The sequence below is a fragment of the Schistocerca serialis genome, chromosome 2, assembly GCF_023864345.2.
Source record: "Schistocerca serialis cubense isolate TAMUIC-IGC-003099 chromosome 2, iqSchSeri2.2, whole genome shotgun sequence".
Classification (NCBI taxonomy): domain Eukaryota; kingdom Metazoa; phylum Arthropoda; class Insecta; order Orthoptera; family Acrididae; genus Schistocerca; species Schistocerca serialis.
In genome coordinates, this window is record NC_064639.1 from 436,168,841 (window position 1) to 436,185,598 (window position 16,758).

Genomic DNA, 16,758 nt, shown 5'->3' on the forward strand with positions numbered 1-16,758 from the left:
TTCATTTTTTATTGTACATTTAATATAATTAGGCAATGCATTAAAAGTCTTTATAGCCGCATACTTTACTCCCTTCTGTACAAGTGTTAAATTTTTTAGTTCAACATGTAGATCATCTTTACCTCTAGTATTGTAGTTATGGTATGAACAATTTGTTTCATACTGAGCATAGTCTTTATTAACTACATTCATCAGAGAGTATATGTACTGACATGTTGTGGTCAGAATACCTAACTGTATAAAAAGTTTTCTACATGAGGTTCGTGGAGGAACCCCACACATGATTCTGACTGCTCTCTTCTGAGCAGTTAAGATTTTTTTTGAGGCTGGTGAATTACCCCAGAATATTATTCCGTAACTCATTAATGAGTGAAAGTACCCAAAGTAAGACGATTTTAAAATGTTGATGTCCCCAAAATGAGTAATTATTCTTAGAGCAAAAGTTGCTGATGAAAGCCTTTTTAGAGTAAGGGACACATGCTGTTCCCAGTTGAGCCTACTGTCAATGTGAACCCCCAGGAATTTAGTGGATTGCACCTGTTCTAGTTCCTGGTTGTCATGAGCAATTACTATACTTTCTAGAGTTTTATTTTTTGTGTGGAACTGTATAAAATTAGTTTTTTTTAATATTAACTGAAAGAGAATTAATTGAAAACCAAGCTGTAACTTCTCTGAGTATATCATTAACATCAGTCTCCAGATCAGTCTTCTATACAAGATATCATTCAATATAGTTCACTTCTATGTCTGTTTCCTGTGTTGTTTAACTCATTCATTCATTAACATATTGTGTTCTGTAATAGAAATAAAGCTGTTACTTCGATAAAAGCTACCATTTCTTCCAGTTTACTTGTTGTCTGCCCACTATTCACAATCGGTAGATCAATTTTTAGCTGACAACAATGGTATTTTTCAAAGAAAATAGTTACATATATCTGTAAATACTGACTTCTTTTACAGTAGATTACCACTCGTCATTTAGCTTCACTACAATCACTGCTACTTGCCATATAACTAACAGAACTTTTCTTCCTTTAAATTAGACATGACCCCCACCTCCCCAACATCTCCCCATAAATCACAGACATAGCTGTTGGCGGAGTTGTTTGCATCCCTTGATTGCTGTACCATAGGTAAAGACTATCAACACAGGGGTATCTGTTGAGAGTTCAGAGAAATGTCTGCTTCCTGAAGATGGGCAGCAGCCTTTTCAGTAGTTGCAGGGGCAATGGTCTGGATGATTGACTGATCAGGACTTATACCATCAACCAAAATGGTCTTGCTTTGCTTGTACTGCAAACATTTGAAAGCAAGGAGAAACTGCAGCCATACTTTTTCCTGAGAGAATGCAGCTAGACTCTATGGTTTAAATGATGATGGAATCCTGTAAAATATTCTGGAGATAAAATAGTCCCCCATCAGATCTCTGGGTGGGGACTATTCACGAGGATGTCAATTTCAAGAGAAACAAAACTGGCATTCTATGGATCAGAGCATGGAATGTTAGATCCCTCAATCATGCAGGTAGGCTAAAAACTTTAAAAAAGGGCAATGGATAAGTTAAAGTTAGATATAGAAGGAATTAGTGAAGTTTGGCAGCAGGAAGAACAGGACTTCTGGTCCGCTGAATACAGGGTTATAAATACAAAATCAAATAGAGGTAATGTAGAAGTAGGTTTAATAATGAATCTGAAAACAGGAATGTGGGTAAGCTACTATGAACAGCATAGTAAATGCATAGTCATCACCAAGATAGACAGGAACAAAGCCAACACTCACCATAGTTGTGGTGCAATACACAGTGGTTTACAGAGTATAGGTATAGATGTAGCAAAAGTTATTTTGCTATCTAGTGCAGCAAATTATGAAGACATTGAAGAAATGTATGACAAAATAAAAGAACTTACTCAGATAATTAAGGGAAACAAAAATTCAAATGTGATGGGGGACTGGAATTCCATAGTAGGAAAAGGAAGAGAAGGCAAGAGTGTAAGTGATTAAGTACTGGAGAGAAAGGAATGAAAGAGTAAGTTGCCTGACGGAATGATGGACGGAGCACAATGTAATCATCACCAACACCTGGCTTAAGAATTGTGAAAGAAGGTTGTATATATGGACGAGACCTGGAGACAATGGCAGGTTTCAGATTGATCACATAATAGTAAGATAGACATTCAGGCACCAAATTTTATAACTGTGAGACTTTCAAAGGCAAATGTGGACACTGATCACAATTTATCAAACCATAGATTCAAACTACAGAAGCTGAAGAGATCGCAAAAAGGTAGGAAATTAAGGAGATGGGACATGGATACATTGAAAGAACCAGAGCTTGCTGAGAGTTTCAGAGGGAACATTAGGCAATGATTGGCTAGAACAGGGGAAAGACATACCATAGAAGATGAATGGGTAGCTTTGAGAGAAGAAGTAGTGAAGGCAGCAGATGATCAAATACATAAAGAGAAATCCGTGGATTGCACAGGAGATATTGAATTTAACTGAACAAAGGAAAAATATAAAAATATAGCAAATGAAGCAGGCAAAAGCAAATATAAATGTCTAAAAAATGAGACTGACAGGAAATGCAAACTGTCTAAGCAGGAATGGCTAGAGGACAAATGTAAGGATTCAGGGGGAAGATAGATACTGCCTACAGGAAAATTAAAGAGGCCTTTGGAGAAAAGAGAATCAGATATATGAATCTCAAGAGATCAGATGGAAAACCAGTTCCAAGCAAAGAAGGCAAAACTGAAAGGCAGAAGTAGTGTATAGAGGGTCTATACAAGGGAGATGAAATTGGAGGCAATATTATAGGAATGGAAGAGGACGCAGATGAAGATGAGATGGGAGATATGGTGGTGTGAGATTAATCTGACAGAGCACTGAGAGACCTAAGCCAAAACATGGTGGTATGGGGAGACAACTTTCTGTCAAAACTACTGATAGCTTTGGGAGAGCCAGTCATGACAAAATTCTTCCATTTGGTCGTGTAAGATGTATGAGAGAGCAAAATACCCTCAGACTTCAAGAAGACTGTAATAATTACAATTTCAAAGAAAGCAAGAACTGACAGGTGTGAATATTACTGAACTATTGGTTTAATAAGTCATGGGTGCAAAATACTAACATGAGTTCTTTACAGCAGAATGGAAATACTGGTAGAAGCTGACCTCAGGGAAGATCAGTTTGGGTTCTGGAGAAATGTGGGAACATGTGAGGCAATACTAACCTTATGATGTATCTTGGAAGATAGGTCAAGGAAAGGCAAACCTACATTTATAGCATTTGCAGACTTAGAGAAAGCTTTTGACAGTGTTGACTGGAATAATCTCTTAGAAATTTTGAGGGTAGCAAGGGTAAAATTCAGGGAGTGAAAGGCTATTTACAACTTGCAAATAAACCATACAGTAGTTATACAGCTTGAGGAGCATGAAAGGGAACCAATAGTTAAGAAGGGAGTGAGAAAGGGTTGTAGCTCATTCCAGAATTTATTCATTCTGTACCTTGAGCAAGCAGTAAAGGAAGCCATAGAAAAATTTGGAGTGGGAATTAAAGTTTAGGTAGAAGAAATAAAAACTTTGCAGTTTGTTGATGACATTATAATTATGTCAGAGACAGCATAGCACTTGGAAGAGCAATTGAACAGAATGGACAGTGTCTTGAAAGGAGAATTTAAGATGAACACCAACAAAAAGCAAAACAAGGATAATGAAAAGTGGTTGAAAGAAATCATATGATGCTGAGGGAAAGTACCAGATGCGTTTTGTTATATGGGCAGCAAAATATGTGATTATGGATGAAGTAGGAGAGGATTTAAAATGTTGACTGGAAATGACTAAAAAAACGTTTGTGAGGAAGAGAAATGTGTAACATCAGATATAGATTTAAGTGTTAGGAAGTCTTTTCTGAAAGTATTTGTATGGAAGTGAAACAAGGATGATAAACAAGAAGAGAATAGAAATTTTTGAAATGTGGTTCTACAGAAGAATGCTGAAGATTAGATAGGTAGATCATGTAGCTAATTAGTGGTTACTGAATGGAAATGGAGAGAAAAGAAATTTGTGGCACAATCTGACTAGAAGAAGGGATTGGTTGATAGGACACATTTTGAGACATCAAGGTATCACCAATTTAGTGATGGAGGGAAGTGTGGGACAGTAAAACTTGTAGAGGAGACCAAGAGACGAATATAGTAAGCAGATTCAGAACGATGTAAGTTACAGTAGTTATTCGGAGATGAAGCTGCTCGCACAGGATTGAGTAGCATGGGTAGCTGCATCAAACCCATCTTCAGACTGGAGACCACAGCAACAACAACAACAACAACATGTTAGATGGAAGCTTGCTGAATACCTTTGTACCATAGCTCATAAATTCACTCCAAACCCTACACAAGGAGGTAAAATCTACATGAAAATTATTTTTGTGTTTTGTATTGTGATTGTATATACAACAAGTCAGCAGAAAATGATTTTTACAATAACGAAAACCATTAAGGAGTAAATGCATTGCGTGTCTATCAGCAGTACTAAACATTCTGCCTAGCCACCAATACTAAACAGTTTAAGTGATAGAAAGACAAATGAAAAACTGAACATGATTTTAAAAAATTGACAAAAATGTTTCAGGTGGAAATATTCTATAAATACATACAAAATATTGAAGGAAGGAAATAACATAAAAGTCAGTAAACACAGATTGTAGCGAAAAGTGTAATGAACATGGTAAACATTGACATTCTGCATATACACTGGAAATGAGTGCAGAAATTGAGTAACAGAATATGTATAACAGAAAACATTTGTTAAAAAAGATCTACTTACCAAGATGCAGCAACAGAATACACACACCCAAAAAGGTTTAACTTATGCAAGCTTTCAGAGACAGTGGCTCTTTCTTTCGGCATAAGAGTTGAAGGGAGGGAAGAGCAGTAAAGGAAAAGGACTAGAGAGGTTTAGTTAAAGGGATACAGTTTGGAAAAGTCACCCAGAACCCCAGGTCAGCGGAGACTTACCAGACAGGATGAGAAGGAAATTCGATATTTTGTGTGTTATACATGGATACCGTCTAGGCTGACCCCTTTTCCTAAGCCTCTCCAGTCCTTTTCCTTCACCCTTCCTCTGTCCCCCTCAACTCTTCTGCTGAAAATAGGAGCCACTGGCTTCAAAAGCTTACATAAGTTAAACCTTTTTGTGTGTGTGCATTCTCCTGCCATTGCTTGGTGAGTAAATTTATCTATCCAGTTACATTGTATTGTCAAAAATTGATTAATTTCATCGTCATATAGAAAACATCTGTTGTACTTTCTTGTATGAAAACCCAAAGATATGAAATAAAAACTCTTTGTCTATAAGGTTTTGGGGTGCTTCCTGTTTCAGCACCTGATCATGATAAGTTTCTCTTCTGCAGCATTCATTTTTTATTTTTGTAGACATTTTATTATTTACTTAAAAGTGTCAAACAATAGAATGACAATTATTCCTGCAATTAAAGGAATTCTCACCTTGCTTCTTTCTCTACAATTGCTCTATTAAGGCATTCTTGCTCTGCTGCAAGAATGGAATCCTGTGTTGTTGCAACAATTTCAGCCAGTAAAATTCTCCTTTTTACTGCCTCATCCTTTAGCTGAAAATAAGAAATTTCCTTTGATAACATGTTTCTGATAAATAAAAGGTCAACATTTTGTTAATGGGTGTTGAATTAAATAAACTGATAAAAAGCAGTGTGATTCTGTAAGTTATACTATATAAAACCACAACCTCTTGCAAGTCACAGGCACCAGTTCCCCATACAAACAAAATACACTGGTCATGGTAGAAATTTATGTGCAGTGGAATGGGGAAGGTGAAACGTATGAGGTTAGTAGCCATCAGGTTACCCATTCTGGTATGATTTACTGCTTGCCCCAATTCTTTTGGTAGTACTGTTTCAAGAGGTGGGATCCAGTGCTGAGAGTGTATCACAGCAGATTGCATATAATTTCATGAAGAGCATTTTGAATTTTGTTATGTGTGCAGCTAAAAGATTGTTAAATAGGCAAAATGAAATGTTGCTTGAATGTATGTCCAGTATTGCACAAACAAAATATCTACTGTTATGTAAAAAAAATAAATAAACTACATGTTTCAAATGGCCTGGCAAGTAATGCAGAAGTGCCCATTATACAGGTAAAACATTTGTTGACTGTGTTGCATTGTGACATAGCAGGTTGGAACTACTCCATCCTTGATGATTAATAATTTTTCTTCCTAGTAATTATGCTATGTCTCGTATATATGTGACATGTACCTAAATACTTGAAAACTTAAATTAGACTTTCCTCCACTTACATGTATTACTTGGTAATTTACTTTCATTGAACTGAGTCCAACATATTAATTAGTTTTCACTTAAAGCATATTAATCAAAAAACTATTGTTAGTTGAATTCCTTACTATCATATGACTTCACCAACACCAAGCGAGCTAATATATGTTTGTACAAGTAACAAAACCATTCATTATAAAGACAGGGATCCTAACTTTACAGTAACATTTTTTTCATGAAACTAATTATCTTACAACATAATTAATATTGAATGTTCCATACTGTCCTATTTTCTATCGCTGACTTTGCCTTTGAACTTGTTAGATTCTGGACACAGACCCTGTACTTTTGCCACTCTATTTTTTTTCTGAGTCAGATGGCAACCTCACTAATTAATTAAGCTACAAATTAAGACTGAATAATTTACATTTACATAAAATAATTTCCAGTATGAAGCCTGTACTTATAAGTAAGTCACTCCCACTGCGAATTCATAAAGTGATTCCATAAGCTTTTCTAATTCTTAGGTTACCACAGTTTTGCAATACTTATAATCCACCCTAATTAGCAAAATTATACCTAGCCATTTTTAGTGATCGTATAATTTCCAAAACAATTTGTTCATATGTTAGTTACTAAATACACACATCAAAAAAAGTTTTACATCATCTCAGTTCCAAGAGTTCTGGAACCTGTACAGAGAACTGGAATAGAGATCAACATAAACATCATTTCCACCCTTTTTATTGCTCTTGAAAACCACACATTGCATGTTGTACCCCCATACAGCGAGACCATCAGAGGTGGTGGTCAAGATTACTGTACACACCGGTACCCCTAAGACCCAGTAGCACGTCCTCTCGGATTGATGCATGCCTGTATTCATCATGGCATACTATCCACAAGTTCATCAAGGCACTGTTGGTCCAGATTGTCCCACTCCTCAACGATGATTCGGTGTAGATCCCTCAGAGTGGTTGGTGGGTCACATCATCCATTAACAGGGTTTTTAAATCTGTCCCAGGCATGTTCGATAGGGTTCATGTCTGAAGAACTTGCTGGCCACTCTAGTGGAGCAATGTCGTTGTCCTGAAGGAAGTCATTCTCAAAATGTGCACAATGAAGACGAATTCCTCACCAATGTATTACCGGTATGGTCACACTATCAGTTGGAGTATGGCATTCACGTATCGTGCAGCCATTATAGCGCGTTCCATGACCACCAGCGGCATATGTAGGCCCCACATAATGCCACCCCAAAACATCAAGGAACCTCCACCTTGCTGCACTCACTGGACAGTGTGTTTAAGGCGTTCAGCCTGACAGGGTTGCCTCCAAACACGTCTCCAACGATTGTCTGGTTGAAGGCATATGTGACACTCATCGGTGAAGAGAACTTGGTGCCAGTCCTGAGTAGTCCATTTGACATGTTGTTTGGCCCATCTGTACCGCAATGCATGGTGTCATTGTTGCAAAGCTGGACCTCACCATGGATGTTGGGAATGAAAATGTGCAACATGCAGCCTATTGCACACAATTTGAGGCATAACACAATGTCCTGTGGCTGGATAAAAAGTATTATTCAACACAGTGGCATTGCTGTCAGGGTTCATCAGTGCCATAATCTGTAGGTAGCTATCATCCACAATTAGTAGCCCTTGGGTGGCCTGAGTGAGGCAGGTCATTAACAGTTCCTGTCTCTCTGTATCTCCTCCATGTCCGAACAACATCACTTTGGTTCACTCCCAGACATCTGGACACTTCCCTTCTTTAGTGCCCTTCGTGGCACAAAGTAAAGATGTGGATGCGATCGAACTGCGGTATTGATCATCTAGGCATGGTTGAACTACAGACAAGAGTCGTGTACCTCCTTCCTGTTGGAATAACTGGAACCAATCGGCTGTTGGACCCCCTATATCTCATAGGTGCTGCTCATGCGCTCATGCATGGTTGTTTGGATCTTTGGGCAGGTTTAGTGACATCTCTGAACAGTCAAAGGGACTGTGTCTGTGACACAATATCCACAGTGAATGTCTATCTTCAGGAGTTCTGGGAACCAGGGTGGTGCAAAACATTTTTTGATGTGAGTAGTTGGATGTCACTCAAAGTCAGTCTCTCTGCCCCAGTCCTGGTTCAGCTAACTAGCATGTAACATATATGCTCCCAATATTTGTTCACCTTATAGATATGTGCAGTTTGTTCACAGAAATACGTATACACTATGTGATCCAAGGTATCTGGAAACCTGGCTGAAAATGACATACGAGATCATGGCGCCCTCCATCGGTAATGCTGGAATTCAATATGGTGTTGACCCATCCTTAGCCTTGATGACAGCTTCCTCTCTTGCAGGTGCTAGAAGGTTTCTTGGGGAATGGGAGTCCATTCTTCACAGAGTGCTGCACTGAGGAGAGGTATCGATGCTGGTCGGTGAGGCTTGGCACGAAGTCGGTGTTCCAAAACATTCCAAAGGTGTTCTATAGGGTTCAGGACAGGACTCTGTGCAGGCCAGTCTATTACAGGAATGTTATTGTCATGTAACTACTCCGCCACAGGCTGTGCACTATAAACAGGTGCTTGATCAGGTTGAAAGGTGCATTTGCCATCCCCAAATTGCTCTTCAACAGTGGGAAGCAAGAAGGTGCTTAATACATCAAGGTAGGTCTGTGCTGTGACACTGCCACACAAACCAACAAGGGGTGCAAGCCCCCTCCATGAAAAACATGACCACACAATAATACCACCGCATCCGAATTTTACTGTTGGCATTACACACGCTGGCAGATGATGTTCTCTGGGCATTCGCCATACCCACACCCTGCCATCAGATTGCCACATTGTGTACCATGATTCGTCACTCCACACAAAATTTTTCCACTGTTCAAAAGTCCAATGTTTATGCTCCTTGCACCAAATAAGGCATTGTTTGGCATTTACTGGCGTGATGTGTGGCGTATGAGCATCCACTCGACGATGAAACCCAAGTTTCCTCACCTCCTTCCTACCTAACTGTCATAGCACTTGCAGTGGATCCTGATGCAGTCTGGAATTCCTATGTGATGGTCTGGACACAAGTCTGCCTATTACATATTACGACCCTCTTCAATGGTAGGCGGTCTCTCTCTGTCAACAAACGATATCAGCCTGTACGCTTTTTTGCTGTATGTGTCCCTTCACGTTTCCACTTCACTATCACACTAGAAACAGTGGACCTAGGGATGTTTAGGAGTGTGGAAATCTCACATACAGATTTATGACACAAGTGACACCTAATCACCTGACCACGTTCGAAGTCCATGAGTTCCGCAGATCGCCCCATTCTGCTCTCTCATGATGTCTAATGGCTACTGAGTTCGCTGATATGGAGTGCCCGGCAGTAGGTGGCAGCACAATGCACCTAATATGAAAAACATATGTTTATGGGGCTGTCCATGTACTTTTGATTACATAGTGTTCCTGCACTTGCAAAAAAGCAGCAATATTACTGTTTAGAAAATTCCAAGTGATTTCTCTAACTCAAATTAATGGATATTTTGACTGAACTGTATTGTGGTTGGTAGAAGGTCTGAGATACTGTTGCCGTGTGAAAAAGCTAGTTTTGAATGTCATGACTTTAATTAATGAGTGAATTAAGTGAGTTATTGTAGTTTACTTTACCCTGAAAGATTACTACAAGACAGTAAAGAATGTGAACTTGTTTTTTTGTTTATATATGAATAATGTTTTGTGCCACACTTGATTAGTTGGTTTAGTGACTTTTCAGGATTACCACTGAATTCCGGGCAGTGCTTCATTAATGTGTGCTTTCATAACTTTGCAGTAACTCTGCCACTTGACTTTTAGTTATCTATGAGGGTCAACCTAGCAGCAAGCACTAATAATTTCACAAAAAAGGAAAACCTGTCAAAATTTAAGTAACATAACTTTGAGGCTAATACATCATGTGAAAAAGTGCAACCTAAAGTGTTGTGTTGTGTACATTTTCTTGAGCAAACACCATGAAGTCCTGAGTTAAGATTTTCAGTTTCAAGACAACAAATACACAAGGTACCAAGGAGGCACTGGAGACTACAGAAAATCAAGTAGGTGCTTTACAACATGAACACTAAGTGAAAAATTAAGTGGAACAGAATAGGCAGTGATGGGCACTGGAACAGTTCAACTGTACACACTTAGTGTAAATGGAGATGAGAGAGCTCTTTTTTTCCCAAAGTTGTGACAAAATGATATTGCATGTATCTTATAAGGTGATTTCATAAACCTGTGTTACAGTGAGAGCTACCTGGTTTTAAATGTCATTAATTATCTTATAACGAGCATGCTCCACCTTTGAGGGGCAGACATACAAACAGATCAGGGGTACGGCCATGGCAACCAGGGTGGCTTCTTCCTATGCTAACCTTTCCATCAGTCACTTGGAGGGAGCTTTCCAGGGATCGAAAAGTCTTCAACCCCTGGTTTGGTTTAGATACATTGATGACATCTTTGCCACATGGACTCACAGTGAAGCTGACCTCTTAAAATTCCTATAATCTCTGAATACCTTCTCCTAGTTAAATTTTACATGGTCCACTCAACAGAAGTTATCGATACCAAAAAGACTTTCTACCTTTTAAACAGGTTAATATTGTCTCAGGTGAGTAACTAAAAGAATTTCATATGAGTTTGTATACACTGTATTATATTTCAGGACAAAATGTATAAAATGAAATTATTTTATTACTTTATTACAATCAACATGTATTAACTTTGTATGTACCGTTAAAATTACTTTTCTTTTAGAAATATCTGAAATTACAAAATATTTGGCATACTTAAAATTACTATTATTAATTGCACAATTTGATGATATTTATTAAATTAATTTCTGGACTCATTTACAGAATAATGACGTGACTTGGTGAAGATTCTTCTTTCATCAAGAAAGTTTGTAAACTCTTTTTGTTTTGTAAACGCTTTGGAATATTGTTTGTACCACAGATTGAAGTAGTATTGGGTGTGCCTCTGATGGAATTGGACGTGTTTTTATGTTTGGCAATGACAATGTAATTTTTGGTTTTATGGAAGTGAAAATTGTAAAGACAGTGTGACATACAAAAATATAATAGAATAAAAAAAGTACAAAAACAGAAATTACACAGAAGACTTACTTAATAGTTATCATATCATTTGGAACCCACAAAGTAAAAAAAAAAATTTGGCCTCAAGAATCAATGCCTAGATGTGACAAACTGGAACCAACTCCAAGAAAAAAAGATAAGTAAAAAAGTTTATTTGTAAATCTTACTCCTATCAAAGCTTATGAAACGAGTCTATTATTTGGAAGAGTGAAAATCAATTGATAATGTGAGGGAGGATAAGATTCATCCTATTCTGAATCCCATGCCACTTCCCTTGATGTTGATCTCATACTCACTGAAGTCAGCCTGCACACTTCTGACCACATTAAACCCCCAAATCAAACAACTGTATTTGCATTTTGACAGTTGCCATCCTTTCCATGCAAATGTTCCCTTCCATGCAGCCCTGGCATCTGAGGCAAAAGTATTTGTTCAGATGCAGACTCTTTACAGCAGTGCACTACCATTCTCACCTCAGCCTTCACTGGATGGATTTACCCCACCAGCCTAGTTCAAAAGCAGATTTCCTGGGCCATCACATCCAATCCTGGTACTGCTGATCCCCACAAAAAAACAACTTTGTAGCACACCACTGGTCACTAAATGTTATCCTGGTCTGTCAGTTACTTCGACAAGGCCATGACTTCCTAAAATCGTACCCTGAAATGAGATCCATTCTGTCTATGATTTTGTCCACCACACCTAGAATAGCTTTTCATTGCCTTCCCAGCTTCCACAATATTCTTGTCAGACCCTATGCTCCTTCTACACCCATCTCCCTACCCTATGGCTCCTACCCCTGTGTCCATCCCCACTGCAAGACTTGCCCTATGCACCTTCCTACCACCATCTATGCCAGTGCTGTAACTGCCAAATCATATAGTATCAAAGGGAGGGCCACTTGTGAAATGACATGTCATACACCAGCTGTTACGTAAACACTGTTTAGCCTTTTACATCAGCATGCCTATCACCACATTATCAGTTATGATGAATGGGCATAGCCAGAGGGTATTTACTGGAAACACACAATATCCTGTTGCAGGGCATGCTCTACAACATGGCAGTCACCTTAGTGTAGTGTTATACTAACATGTAAAAGAATGCACTAAAAGAAAATAATTGTAATATTGGAATTAATTAACTACTCAAAAAAGATAGGTAGATATCTTAAAAACATATGATGATATTAGTGTAAACGCTCTATTTTATATGAAATAAGAAGAGAAGGCTACTTATGAAAGAGTGGAGTACAAAGGGCTGGTAACGTGAAAACGAATTCAAAAGAAAGTTATATTAATGGGAAGAATTACCACTGGCTCTTTGCAAACAGCAGTTTACTGACAGTTAAAAGAGCCAGCAGAAGTAATTTTTCATAGCTGTTACCTTCTCTTAACGTTCACCATGTTCTTTCCAAATGTCAGAAATATTCTTCTTCATGGCTGAATCTATGGAATGCACTACAGTGAATGAATGGAACATAAAAGTATGGGCTTTGATGAAGGGTAATACCCCTACTCCACATAACATAGAGTGATTATGCATAGGGGTATGTCCCAACTCAACACGAGTCGTTGTAAACCTGTAGAAGCACCAGATGCAACATCTGTCCTATGCACCCACCCAGCACATCCTATACCAGTCCCATTACAAGAATATCATATCCCACCAGAGGTAGCACCACCTTGAAAGCAGCCATGCCATACAACAACTCTACTGTAAATTCTCCAGAGCCTTTTATGTGGGTGTGGCTACAAAGTAGTTGTTCACATGAATAATGATCTCTGCTAAAGAGAAAAGTTGAGCACGCAGTGACACGACTAGTGGTAAAAGTGTACTTATGGTGTACTGTGGCGTTTCTGTTGCACATTGCTGAATGACAGAAAGAGAAGACAATGAACCATTAATCTGATTCGATTTGGGTAGCCAATCACATTGCTGATTCGTAATTTCCTATATTTTGCAAATGAAGTGAGATGGCATTTTGTTTCACTCACAGCAGTTTGAACTGCACTCTAACCATTACCTCAAAAATCACAATACATTACAAAAAAACAGCTAAGTACTTATGACTATCAACCTTATAGATTACATTGCTGTTCATTTCACTATGAGCAGATTAAATTCTGCTATTAGATCCCAAATTGACCACAACCTCACAAATTGTGGTATGTTCGAGAAAAGCAAATTAGAGTGACCAATTCTCATTGGCTAAAATATATTACCACCTGATTGGCTACAACCGACAACAATGAACTGCCAACAGCAGCATGCTAAACAAGAGCTATGGAAACCATAAGTGCACTTTAGTTGAATTAGCTACTCACAGAACATGCTCAAACCCACTGCCTGTAGCAGCTTCTCTGAATCACATACGTGGGAATTGTTGTTAGAAAACATATTTTGATTCTGCAGTCCTCCACTGACCCTGAACAGCAACCATTTCCCACCCCTGTCCTCATGCCTCCCAAATGATTCTATTACCCCCCCCCCCCCCCCCCCCCCCCCACACCCATACTTTTCTCTTGATAAGATCCCTCTCCATGATGGTACAATGATTTTGGTCAGTACAATGTAGCTGTCAGAGCATATGTGTGTATGTTTTTGTCTATATATTTGTGATAGAATTGATGGCTGGTACTTACTTTCATGAGGCAAAATGTGTAGTACACCCAGTAGACACGTATAAAAGGAAAAGTGAGAGATTACCTAGCTTTTGAAAATAATAGTTCCTTCACAAGGGCAGAGAAATGAATACACTGGGGATGCTTAAAAAGGAAGAGCAAGTCATTCATACCCCAGGATAACAGGGACCCACAGGCAGCGAAGATAGAAATAGACAAAGATGAAGGGAGGTGCCAGAGAAAGAAGGTCAGAGATAGTGCACGGGTCAGAATCAGTGATCTCCACACTATATGGATGTTGAACTCCAGCTGTTACAACTAACCACCCAAAGATGCTGGTATTTCATGTCTTGCCTAATTAGAACATGGCTGCCACAAAATGTTACTTGAATGGAAAGTGAAAATACTTGTCAAATCTGTTCCCATATTAACCTTTCACATGATATACTGGTATAAAGTACAAAGCCTCAAAAACATAAAGAATTCCTTATCACATACAGGCCAGTGGAAGCTTTTGGCCTAACTATAATACGGTGGACTATGCAGATGACAAGTACCTGCAGGCATGCCGAAGTTCCATGCTCTAACATCAGAAATCCACATCCAGGTAGTATAGACATCACTGGTCAACACTGAGCCAGCTTAAGTCCAGAGATGATAAGAACAGAGAGAAGTAAAGATACATTATCGGGAAGAGAGATGAATAGTTTCAGACAATGTTTCCTTGATCTGTATCACACACTGTCTGAATACTGTCCTTCACTTAATATATCTTTCCTTCTCTTTGTTCTTATCATCTCTGGACTGAAGCTGGCTCAGTGTGTACCAATGTACCATGTCCTAACCTACTGTCTCTGACACCTCCCCCTTTCATAATCACTGTTATCTTCGGATGTGAGTCACCTGCCCTTTTTTATATACTACTAGACATTTGCCCACGGCTTCACTCATGGACATGTTCAAGACTTATCTTGCATGTGTCTTGTCTCCCCCCCCCCCCCCCCCATGTGTGTTGTAACTCTTACTCCTCCATACCTGTTCACCTCATCATCCCACCTTTATCTCACAATCTCCTCCCTCCTCCTTCCCCTCTCTTCATTCATTTTCTCCATCTTCTCTCACTGAGCATAAATTCCTCATCCTTCCTTCCCATCCATATCTTCCTCTCATTCTCTCTGTTGATACCCCCCCCCCCCCCCCACTCTTCGCCTTCCATCTGCCCAGTACTGCTCTATAACTTCCATCTGCCTCCTGCAACTCCTTCTCCTCCACCCTCCCTATGACCATCCCATCCTCCCCCTCTCTCTGACCAAATCCTCCTCCCCCTCTCTCTGACCATATATTTCTCCCCTGTCTTTGTACATCTTCTCTTCCTCCTCTCTGCCTACCTCCTTCTCCTCCCAATATCTCCATCCATATCCCCCTCCCCCCTCAGTCTCTGTTCATCTCATCCTGCCATCCTCTCCCTATCCATTTTCTCCTACTCCCTCACCATATCCACCTCCTTGTTCCCTACTCTCCATATTCATCTCCTGCACCCCCTCCATATCCACCCCTCTCTCCTTTCTCCCTATCCATATACTTCTGTCCCTACCCTCCTCTCTCAGTTCATCTTCTCCTGTCTTCCTCTCTCCCTATCCATCCCCTCTGGCCCTTTCTCTCCATCTGTCCCTTTCTCTATCCTCTCAACCTTCTCTCAGCCACACAGATTCGCATGTGCAGCATCTTCAAAACACTACTGCCGCAACATGCATTTTGTGCAGGGCGGCCTACATTTCAGGCGCTTCAAAAGTTTTTTTCCCTGACATGCGGGATGCACTGCAAAGCAAGTAAAAATCACAAGCTAATAGCACAAAAAAGTTTTTGCCCATATTTCCACTCCCATTGGGCCTATAATATTATCAACCTCATAGTTCTCATACTCATGGACTTTTCTGTTTGTGTTTCATTGAAATTGATCCAGGGATTTTGCAGGAAATTCCAGACAGAGATATATATATATATAGAGGGTGTTACAAAAAGGTACGGCCAAACTTTTGGGAAACATTCCTCACACACAAAGAAAGAAAATATGATATGTGGGCATGTGTCCGGAAACGCTTATTTTCCATGTTAGAGCTCATTTTATTACTTCTCTTCAAATCACATTAATCATGGAATGGAAACACACAGCAACAGAATGTACCAGCGTGACTTCAAACACTTTGTTACAGGAAATGTTAAAAATGTCCTCCATTAGTGAGGATACATGCATCCAACCTCCGTCGCTTGGAATCCCTGATGCGCTGATGCAGTCCTGGAGAATGGCGTATTGTATCACAGCCATCCACAATACAAGCACAAAGAGTCTCTACATTTGGTACCGGGGTTGCATAGACCAGAGCTTTCAAATGCCCCCATAAATGAAAGTCAAGAGGGTTGAGGTCAGGAGAGCGTGGAGGCCATGGAATTGGTCCGCCTCTACCAATCCATCGGTCATTGAATCTGTTGTTGAGAAGCGTACGAACACTTCGACTGAAATGTGCAGCCTCGTGATGACTGGGTGTTGTGTGATGTCCTTAGATTAGTTAGGTTTAAGTAGTTCTAAGTTCTAGGGGACTGATGACCATAGATGTTAAGTCCCATAGTGCTCAGAGGCATTTTGAAATGTGCAGGAGCTCCATCGTCCATGAACCACATGTTGTGTTGTACTTGTAAAGGCACATGTT

General features: G+C 39.5%; 1 protein-coding gene across 1 annotated transcript in view; it reads right to left on the reverse strand.

The window, feature by feature from the left end:
* Positions 1–16,758, reverse strand: part of LOC126457299 (uncharacterized) — a 192,367-nt gene that overhangs the window by 76,815 nt on the left and 98,794 nt on the right. Inside the window, exon 5 of the mRNA XM_050093480.1 lies at positions 5,504–5,625. Within this exon, the coding sequence (XP_049949437.1) occupies positions 5,504–5,625 (122 nt within the window). The remainder of the gene's footprint in view (positions 1–5,503; positions 5,626–16,758) is intronic.